At 39.4% G+C, this 10,619-nt stretch overlaps 1 protein-coding gene and 1 long non-coding RNA gene across 4 annotated transcripts; both read right to left on the reverse strand.

The window, feature by feature from the left end:
* Positions 1–4,575: 4,575 nt before the first annotated feature.
* On the reverse strand, positions 4,576–7,611 carry LOC147321385 (uncharacterized). Its single transcript, XM_086305073.1, has 5 exons — positions 7,164–7,611; positions 6,984–7,087; positions 6,361–6,505; positions 5,429–5,549; positions 4,576–5,260 (listed from the first exon to the last, which is right to left on the reverse strand). Exons 1-5 carry the CDS (start codon positions 7,236–7,238, stop codon positions 4,956–4,958), a joined length of 750 nt encoding a protein of 249 aa, XP_086161199.1. The 5' UTR covers positions 7,239–7,611; the 3' UTR covers positions 4,576–4,955.
* A 1,249-nt stretch (positions 7,612–8,860) lies between these two features.
* LOC147321386 (uncharacterized) lies at positions 8,861–10,132 on the reverse strand. 3 transcript variants are annotated; one of them, XR_015130870.1, is made up of 4 exons: positions 9,924–10,132; positions 9,755–9,830; positions 9,022–9,673; positions 8,861–8,926 (listed from the first exon to the last, which is right to left on the reverse strand). It is a non-coding gene; the product is annotated as an uncharacterized LOC147321386 (long non-coding RNA). The 3 variants fall into 3 exon arrangements; XR_015130869.1 differs by having other exon boundaries at positions 9,022–9,263; positions 9,396–9,830; XR_015130868.1 differs by having other exon boundaries at positions 9,022–9,830.
* Between the last annotated feature and the right edge of the window lie 487 nt (positions 10,133–10,619).

The following is a 10,619-nucleotide window of genomic DNA, read 5'->3' on the forward strand; positions in this document are numbered from 1 at the left end:
GTGAGTGACAGGAGAATGGCGGCTAAGCTGTCATCCCTGTTGGACAACGTCTCCCACCCCATGCAGCAGACTGTGACAGCACTGAGCAGCTCCTTCAGTGGGAGACTGCGGCACCCACGGTGTGGGACGGAGAGATTTCGCAGGTCTTTCCTCCCCACTGCTGTCAGACTCCACAACAAAGACTTTAACTGAACAAACACACACATCCACACATGTGCAATAACACTAAGTGCAATAATCTTTTCTGGCATCGTTGTATTTTTACTCAGTTGTATATAGCATTCGTATTCTATTTTTATCTTATTGTATATTTTTATTCTATTTTATTCTACTGTATATAGTATATTATTTTATTCTATTCTGTACAGCTGTGTACTGTATTTATTCTTATTGTATTCTAATTTTTGCGTCATAACTTTTGCACTGTCCACTTCCTGCTGTGACAAAACAAATTTCCCACGTGTGGGACTAATAAAGGTTATCTTATCTTATCTTATCTTATCTTATGCTGTAATTTGATTATTTTAATAAACCATGTAACTTGGATGGATTCGATGCTGGCGTGACCACAGTGCACACGTCTGCTGTTGCTCACAGTGGTCCAAGGGACGCTCAGGGAGTTTGTGTGTTCGCTCAGACACATGATAAATTAGAGGAAACATTGCTGGTCACATAATAACAAGCACAGTCATTTATAGAAATCTATTTTTTTTTTATTTGAGCAGTGTTATCAGTGACTTTGGTACCATGTTTGTGAGCATTTCCCACATATGCAAAGGAAGAGGGTCAGGAAGTACAAGTGATGTACTTTCAAGCATGCTTCTCCACCATGAAAACTTTGGAGAAAAATGTGTCTGTTTTAATTAGTGGAGTGTAAAATGACAGTAAGTATTTGCAGGCTCAAGATGGTCCATTTTTCATGTTTTCATGTTAGAAAACATGTCATGCATAACTGCTAAAACTCAGTTACTAAAGCTCTTTCAAGCAGTAATGTGTACAAATTACGCCGTAACTGATCAATTATGAGACGTTTTCCCAGCCACTACGTGAGAAGTGGTCATTTCCCATGCTCTCAAAGTAGCGCGCATTGTATCGGGTGGGGGCTGCTGTTAACTTGTCCCTCAATGAACGATGGCGTCGTCTTCCAACAACAGTGCTGGTGCGAACAATCAGGTGAGTGTTTAAGTTTGGAACAATTACACTGCAGTCTGTGAATACTACGAATTTAAGAAGTGACTATTGTTACGGTAAATTTTTCGGCTATTCAGTTTTTTATTTTATAACGTTTTTTACTGAAATGCTAGCTCAACAGAAACGCCTCGCTATCATTTTCAGCTGAAACTTACGTCCTACTTGATCTGTAAGCTTGGAGAACAACAAAGTTAGTGAAGTAACGTAAAATTCTTTGTATTTAATTTAGGAGCATAAAGTTTCCCAGGTCATGCACAGACAACCCCTCGATGTGGACTATTTGCAGTTTGTTATCGACCATGAGATGGTCCTTTTAAGATCTTTGTCCGATCAGGTTGAGATCCCTCAAAGTATTATAAATGCTCTGATAGAGCTGTCAACTGTGCTCAGTATGGAGGACGTCAATGAACAAACCCCCTCTCAGATGTCAGTGTCAGAAGGAAAGCTGGGACGTCCAAATTACAATGTATCACCTGTACAGCTCCAGATACTGACAGAAATGTTCTTATCAATCACCCAAATTGCAAAACTTCTTGGAATATCTGTGAGGACAGTGAAACGTCGTTTGCATGAATATGGCATTTCCATAAAGCAGTGCTACAGTACAACAAGTGATGAAGAGCTGGACAATTTAGTAAGATCTATAAAGACAAGAACACCTCATGTTGGATAAAGGATGATGAAAGGGATGCTTCAAGCCATGGGCCACCATGTACAGTGGAAGAGAGTGTACTCGTCGATGCACCGTGTGGACTCTGCTGGTATTTTCTCAAGAATGACAAGGCTGGGATTTGTGGTCCGAAGGACATATTCAGTGCAAGGTCCTCTTTACTTGATGCATATAGACACAAACTATAAACTAATAAGGTAGGATGAATTCTGACAATACTGCTAAATACTGAATTATGTTTTATACCTGTTAATGCCCTAGTTGTTGTTTTTGTTGTTCTTTTTACAGATTTGGCCTGGTGATATTCGGAGGGATAGATGGGTACTCAAGAAAGGTGATTTTTCACTTTCAAAATTGAGCTGAATGAGATGTTAATTGAAAAGTGAAATACTTGTGTTTTGGTCTACCATAAAACTTACCATATACTGTAATATAGAGATCCTTCTGTAGAACAAAATGTTCCTAATCTGTTTATGTTTGTCAGTATTTGGTGACTATAAATGCTTGGTAAACTAATTCTTCAAGTTGCTAAAAGGATTTTTTTTTACCCTTTGCATTTGGGTGAATAGTTGATTACAAGTACTGCTACACCTCATGGCAGCTTGCTACCTTGGGAATTATGTAGCCGGCTTTTTTTCTTGTACTTATAAATATAAAATAAATGTACCAAGCTACAATACCTGATAAACATGTTTCTATCTTTAATTATAGTAACTTGACTTGACCAAGTTTCCACTTAATGATATTTACATCTCTAGATCATGTACCTGGGTGCTGCTGCCAACAACAGAGCATCAACTGCACTTGCTTTCTTCTTGGAGGCTGTACAAAAGTATGGCTTTCCATTGAGGTAAAATCTATACAAAATTAATTTTCACAATGCTTGTGCAAATGTGTAAATATGATTCCCCCCCCCCCCCCCCCCCCTTGATTAGCAGTGTAATTATTTTGACATGTAAACTGTAGCCTATATGATCAGTTTAAATGTTTAAATGGTTCAAACATTTAGAATTCTTGAAAGGTGTGCTTATACAGAGCTGCACACTGTTGAATGACCAAAACAATAAACTTCTAATAACCAGTCTAAAGTAAAATTATATTAAAAACACAAAGGCTGCAATAAATTTTAAGAGTGACATGTTTTTTTTAGATTTAAAACAAATTGTACTGTTGATGTTTAATTTTGTTTCAGAGTTCGAGGGGATCAAGGGGTGGAAAATGTTGGAATAGCAAGATGCATGTTCACCATCCGGGGCTGTGGAAGAGGAAGCTTTCTGTCAGGCAAGAGTGTTCACAACCAAAGGTATGTGTAGTATTTGTATAAATGTCCCATGGAAATAAGAAAAATGTTCTTATATATTTTTCAATTCAGTGAATTTCTGGGTAAAATTCTGAAAACGTTGCCATATTTTGATGTTGAACAGAATAGAGCGCTTGTGGCGAGATGTGTGGATGGCTGTTTCAAGCGTGCACTATGAAACCCTTCACAACCTCGAGGATGAAGACCTTCTGAATCCAACTGATGGTGTCCACATGTTTTGTGCCCAACATACATTTCTTCCACGTCTGCAGAGGGATCTGGATGTCTTTAGACAGGGTTGGGATAACCACCCTCTAAGGACAGAGAGGAATCTGTCCCCACAACAACTGTGGACACTGGGACTCCACCAGAATCCAGTTGATACTCCAGACACAGTGGAGATACTAAAACAAATCTAAATTATACAATCCCTCTTTAATCAAGTTTCAAAAAGTGCACTTGGAGATGTTGAAAAAAACACGGTGTGCTGTCACTGCAGACTATCAGCTTTAAGTTGGGGGTATTTGCATCCAAATCAGTTAAAAGTTGTAGGAGTTACAACAGTCTGCATGTGTACCCCCCACTTGTTAAGTTACCAAAAGTAATGAGACAGAATATTAATCATAACTGAAACTGGATCGCAGAGACTTCAGCAGATGTTGGGCTTCATACCTGCTGATGCTCTGTCAGGTCTCTACTGAAACTGTCTTCACTTCCAGCTATTATTGAGGCATTTGTCCTTCAATTTTGTCTTCAGCAATGAAACACTGCTCCGTCAGATTCAGGTCAAGTGATTGACTTGGCCACTGCATAACATTCCACTTCTTTTAACTATTTGTTTTTTTTCTGCAAAATGCTTTAAGTGATTGTCCATCTGGACCATCAAGTGCTGCCTCATGAGTTTCGAAGCATTTGGCTGAATATGAGCAGTTATATTGCCCAAAACACTTCAAAATTTATCCTGCTGTTTTTGTCAGGAGTTGCTTCACTAAATACAAGAATATCACATCCCTGGCCATGGAACATCAGAGAAGCCAATTGTTCCATTACTTTTGGTCCCTTAAGTGGAAGGCACATATGAAAACAGTTCAAATACCTCTGCAGTTATAGCCAATCGTGTTAGTTTCATTTCAAATCCATTGCGTGGCATATAGAGCCAAAAGTAGAATTCCCATGTTCCAATATTTATGGAGCTGACTGTTTGTCTTGAAATTCCCAACACTGTTTTTGAATTGTCATTTGAAATATCTTTTTTTTTTTTTAAATCATCACAGGAACTCGAGGATGCGTACTTAGATGTCAACTCTATTGGTGAGCTGGATGGGAGCAATCCTGGAGTAATTCTTCCATCAGATAGAGGACATCTGAGGAGGACATGGCAAGACTAAGAGACACTGTCAATGTAACAAGGCCCTCTCAGTCACATGGCCGAGACATTTATTTGGATGTACTTAACTTTGTACTAGCTCACCGTTCCTAGGCGGCAACATTTTTATTTTGAATTTTCAACCCAGAGAAGGTTCATGAATAGCTCAGGCCTTTATTTGATGTGATATACATGTAAAATGAACCTGCCAGGAAATGTTTATGTGAACACTCAAACATCACATTACAAACTATTTTTTTTGTCTCTGGCACATTTTTCAACAGTAAACCTGTATGTTTTTGTGTGCTTCATGCCACTCATTAAAGAACTCTGGCTGTCAATCTCCAACTTTGAAATGTGCTTCCTGAACATTAAATGGAAGGAGCAGCATTTTGAGTTACACCTCAAAACTATTGATAGACAATGCTTTACACATTGTTAAATTCCTGGCCAAGATGAAAAGCCTCCAGCAGAACCATTCTGAATTGACTATAGGACTTCATATGTTTCACAGGCAGGACAATGGTCTTAGCACAGGATGACACAACAGTATAGCAGATGCTGTGATTTCCAAAGTCAGCTTCACAATTGTGATTAAATTTTACCACCACAGCAAAGTCCTTCTTTTCTGAGGGGAGGAGAGGAACATGGCCTTGACCGGTGATCCATTGCAGAAACCTGGCAGGTGTGATAGATCTTGGGCCATCTTCGTCAGCTACATGTTCTTGACCTTCTGTTAGGATAAGAGTGAATTTTAAGACGTTTTGAAGAACCCTGGCCTTTTGGACAAAAAAAATATCTAAATATTTGAATTCGATACAAGTGTAACTTTTGTCACTAAAACCTTAGAATATAATTTTGGAATGTGACAACTATAAACTAGACAAAAATAACCATTTACCTTCTGACTCATAAAGCAAGTCCTGAATGAAGTTAACCAGGTCCAGCTCAACCTGATGCTTGGAGGTTCCCTTCTCACTCAGCTGAGAGTGAATGGACGCCATGACAAACTCGGCACTAACCTATGATGATATTAGAAAGCAAAGCAACCCAACGGCTTGATTACTTCAGGGATGCAGTATTCGGGCCCTAGAACTTTTCCACAGTTTGTCACATTATAGCCACAAACATGAATATATTTTATTGGAATTCAACATAAAAGACCAATAAAAAGTGGTAAACAACTGGGAATTGTAACAAAATTCATCCATGATTCAAAACATTTTTTTACAAATAAATAACTGAAAAGTGTGGTGTGTGTAATTATTCAGCCCCCTCAGTCAATACTTTTTAGAAACACCTTTTGCTGCAATTACAGCTCCCAGTCTTTTAGGGTATTTTTCTACCAGCTTTGCACATCTACAGACTGACATTCTTGCTCATTCTTCTTTGCCAAACTGCTCCAGCTCAGTCAGATTAGATAGACAGCGTCTGTGAACAGCAGTTTTCAGATCTTGCCACAGATTCTGGATTGGATTTAGATCTGGACATTGACTGGGCCGTTCTAACACATGGAAATGTTTTGTTTTTCTATTGTTGCCCTGGCTTTACTGTATGTTTAGCAATCATCAGGAAATGTCTATGGGCAACTGACTACACTGAGACCAAAGGGGGCTGAATAATTACACACACCACACTTTTCAGTTATTTATTTGTAATAAATATTTGGCATCATGTATGATTTTTGTTCCACTTCTCTAATGTACACCACTTTGTGTAGGTGTTTCATTTAGAGTTCAAATAAAATAGATTCATATTTGTGTCTGTAATGTAACAAAATGTGTAAATGTATGTAATACATACATGTAAAACTGAAAATACGTTTGTACTCACTTTCACATCTCCCCCAAGGACGACGAGAGGCTGGCAGATTTCTGGGTATTGCTTTATCAGCAGGTGGAGGCCATACAGCTGCAAACCCTCCTTGAGTTGTTCCAACATTGGCTGCAATCTAAGCACAGCATGGAGTGTAATGGCTCTGTGGGTACAAAAAAAGAGATTAAACAACATCTTCAGATGCTATTTTTCTTACATTCATATAGAAAAGCTTCTATCCCCAAGCCATCCGTGCCCTAAACACACACACCCGCCCTCTCACATCATCTATAATTGACTGAGACAGGACTCTTCCAGACACAATTCCTTTAATTTTAAATATGTTTATATTGTCTATCCTGTAAAATAGTCAGATATCTATTCATATTAATGTACAGAATTCACCTGCTTGCTGCTACTACTGCACATTCACCCAGTGTATATACTATATATACATATATATAATGTTCTTCCTCTACACCCCCCCCCCCCCCCCCCCCCCCCCCACAATTTTTGCACATGTCGAGGAGCGTGTCAGGCTACATTTCACTGTGTGTTATACTTGTATAACTATGCATGTGACAAATAATAAAGAACCTTGAACCTTGAACCTTGAAAAACGAAAACCTGTCACAGCATACCGGACAATCGGTTCCTTGTTTTGAACCGAGATGGCTCCAGTGAATCCACAGTTTAAAATCTCATCAGTAAGGCCCTGAAGTGACTGCTCAGTTGAAGATTCCACCTAAAAGTAATTTAAGAGATGAAATTATATAGCTGCAATGTGTACTAAGGCAATATTTTTACTAGTTATACAGCACCTGGTCAATCAGTAACCGCAACTGTGAATCTGCCACTGTAATTTTTATCCAGCTGTGTTGGGTTGATCTGCCCATTGCAGAGGTAACTGTAAGCCCACTGGCTGAAAAATGTAGGGGCAGGACCTCCTTGTGCCAAACTAACGGCCAGAATCTCACCAACAGTCCTACTTATACAAACAGCATGAGTGTATTGCTTATACTATAAAACATGACAGTTTTCCCTTTCTTTAAAATAAACATGCCTGAAGAGTCCACTGTCAAAGTCAGTAAGGGAATAGTGTGGACTTTTTTGATGTGGTGGTCCTTCAAAGAAACGAGTCTTGATTCCGGCGACCATTTCTATTGAGAGAAGAAAGTTATGAATTATCCGATGTAAAACATTCATTTAGAGCTGGGTGAAATAAGATTTTTTTCATATCACAGTATTTTTTTCATTTGAGGCAATACTGATATATATATATATATACACATATATATACACATATATATATATATATATATATATCATAATGTGTCTCACTGATTTTGAAGGCTTAACATGACAGATGTACTGAAGGAACATCATACATCTGTTCCAGATATGTAAAAATTCCATTCAAAATGAAAATATTGATTCAAAAAAGATGCCCTGCGATGGACTGGCTACCCATCCAGGTTGTACCCCGCCTTTCGCCCTGTGACCGCTGGAGATAGGCACCAGCACTCCCCGTGACCCCACAAGGGATTTTTGGGGCAGGGATAGCTCAGTAGGTAAAGTGGTCGCCCCATGATCGGAAGGTCGGCGGTTCGAATCCACTTAACGGCTACCCTGAGGTACCCCTGAGCAAGGTACCGTCCCTACACACTGCTCCCCGGGCGCCTGCTTAGTGGGCTGCCCACTGCTTCACTGAGTGAATGGGTCAAATGCAGAGAAAAACAAGTAATTTCCCCATGGGGATCAATAAAGTATCCATTATTATTATTATTATTATTATAAGCGGCCAAGAAAATGGATGGATGATTCAAAAAAGAAATCATAGTATACAGAAAGGTGTACTTGAGACAATAATATTGACACCTTTTATCAACACCAAACCAGTAAGCTCATAACACAACATAGTCACATCACAGCCATGCTATGGTTTAAAAAAAAAGAGTATTTTCCCTGTGTTACCAGTGTTTTGGTTTTCGACCTTGGTTTTCTCATTTTTGGTTTCGGCCAAGAACTTTCATATCAGTCCATCCCAAATTATAAACATGATTGATGTATAGTTTAGTAAAGGAGAAATATAGTCATATTTACAACACAACTGGAGCAGAGTTCACTTAGAAGATAAAATATATATTACAGAAGTATAAAATTTAGAGATTGGTCATTTCTTCAACATAAATAATACGAATGGAAAAGTAATTGATCTCTTTAAGTTCACCTGTGAGAAATTCTTTTCGAAAGGCACCAGTGTCTATTCCTGCTTCCCCAAAGAAGGACACCTTCAACATTGCAGTGGGTGAATTTTTCTTTTGACGTTGCCACTGCAGAAGGTCTCTCTCCAGAATGTTTGTTCTTGAAATAAGGATGAACTGCTTCTCCACATCAACTCTTTGACAAATTGCATCCAACACATCGTCGACACTAAAAAAATCCATAAATGAAAGAATAAACACTCTTTATTCAGTTCAGAGTATTAATAGTCATCTGTGTGTGTGATGTTTTTTACCTTTTCATATGGTCCTCTTCTACTATGTTCTCCTCAATTTCATCCACGTCTATTACATTTTTGCTTCTAATAAAAATAAAGAAAAAGTTGGTGTGTCAATGGGAAATTCTCAAGATGTTATATCCTATATGTAATTTTAAAAGCCTTGCTTTTTCAACTACCTTTATCCACATGTGCTTTCATGGATTTCAAGGAAATAAGGTGCAAATTTCAAGTTACAGATAGGACACTGAAGTTTCTAAAACAGAAATGAGAGTTAAAATATTGAATAGAGTTCCATTGTAGTTATGTTAATGGTCTATACTCATTTATATTAAGATATTACTTCTTCATCCAATTCCTCTGTGTCGGTGTGCTCTTCAGAAGGCTGCACGGACACTATTTGGACCTCGGTTTGACATGCCTATCATAATTAATAGACATATAACATTGCTGATTAAGATTTTAAAAAAAGTGGGACAATTTTTTTATTGCCATTTCAATGCAATGCAATTTCATTAAAATAAATGCATATATTGTTCTAAGATGTATGTACCTCTGTGTCCTCAGCTGAAGACCCAGACTCTGTGCACTCCTGCACATGAAGAGCCAAAATATGCAATGGCAGACTTACTTTGCATGTTTGGCATTGTGCTTTGGGCATATTTTTAAATTCAACTGCATCAGGAGGTAACGGAGTAAGGTCAAATTCTTGCTGTAAAGGTACTATATACAGCAAGTTTTTCCCATTTCCTGTCATACTGCGTATTAGGGTCCCTGTGTAACCTTCAGAATCAGGAGGGACCAGTGTCAGTTTCCTTTTACCCTGACCGCCTGAAAAAAGTAGAGCCCAGATCTAGTTCACATAGGTGCAAATTATGGGACTATCATGTAATAAACATTTGTTACCCCTACCTGTAGCCTTGTAGAGCAACCATCCTCCAGTCAGACCCTGCATTTTAGGATATTCACTTTGAAGAAGTCCAAATAACTGCAGAAGAAGATCAATATTGTGATGCCTGCAGACTTGATGATCTTTACAGAGACATGTAAGTCTGAAAATCTATATATTTATTCCTTAAACCTCTTCATGGTTCATGTCCCTGGACATTGTGAGATGTCTTTTACCCAGTCCTGCCTGTGCAAGCTGAAATTCCTCAGAGGAGGTAGGTGTTGTTTCTGCATTACAGTTCAGCAAGTATACATAGAAACTGAAAGGCTTCCATGCTTTAAAAGGTGGTGTCACAGGGATCCTTGGATTATGCATCTTTCGTTTTCCAAGAAAACTTTTTTTTCCAAAGAAACCAGGGAATGATCTGAATGGAATTAGAAAAATACATGAAAATGACAGCACAGTTATAACACACCAAAAAGGTAGCCTGGCTGCCACTGGGTGGGCCGGGGATGGGCGTGAGGTTCTGGGGGCGCTCCGTCTCTGGGCTGGGGCCCTGGCCGGGCCTTGGGGGCTTGGGTCCTGGTTGGTGTGTTGCCGGGGTTGTGGGCGGGTGGGTGCATGGGGGCCCAGCCCTGGCGCAGGGTGCCGCCGGTGCGTCGAGCCACCTGGGGGGCTCTTCAACTGGTGGGGAAGATTGTCACATCTTCCAGGAGCTTTCCACTCTTCAGGAACTCTCTCTGCAGGAGGGGGAGATACAGGAGGGGTGGAGGAAGATCTCAGCCTGGGCGTCTATTGTCTTATGTAGTCTGGAAGATGAGTGGATAGTGGGGTGGGTGCAGTTTTCTCTGTGGTGGGGTTGGGTGGACTGTCCCGGGCTCTGTGGGG

The sequence above is a fragment of the Aulonocara sp. 'chitande type north' Nkhata Bay genome, linkage group LG9 (assembly GCF_057382095.1).
Source record: "Aulonocara sp. 'chitande type north' Nkhata Bay isolate Kocher_YH1m ecotype deep benthic linkage group LG9, A_spYH_male_GT1.1, whole genome shotgun sequence".
NCBI lineage: Eukaryota > Metazoa > Chordata > Actinopteri > Cichliformes > Cichlidae > Aulonocara > Aulonocara sp. 'chitande type north' Nkhata Bay.

Excerpts from the sequence above, each read along its gene's own strand:
- LOC147321385 (XM_086305073.1), bottom strand. The coding sequence starts at position 7,238 with ATGGGCAGATCAACCCAACACAGCTGGATAAAAATTACAGTGGCAGAT. Across the intron at positions 5,550-6,360 it reads TCCTTGGGGGAGATGTGAAA|GTTAGTGCCGAGTTTGTCAT; the intron begins GTGAGTACAAAC and ends ATATCATCATAG. Across the intron at positions 5,261-5,428 it reads CTTGCTTTATGAGTCAGAAG|AAGGTCAAGAACATGTAGCT; the intron begins GTAAATGGTTAT and ends TTATCCTAACAG.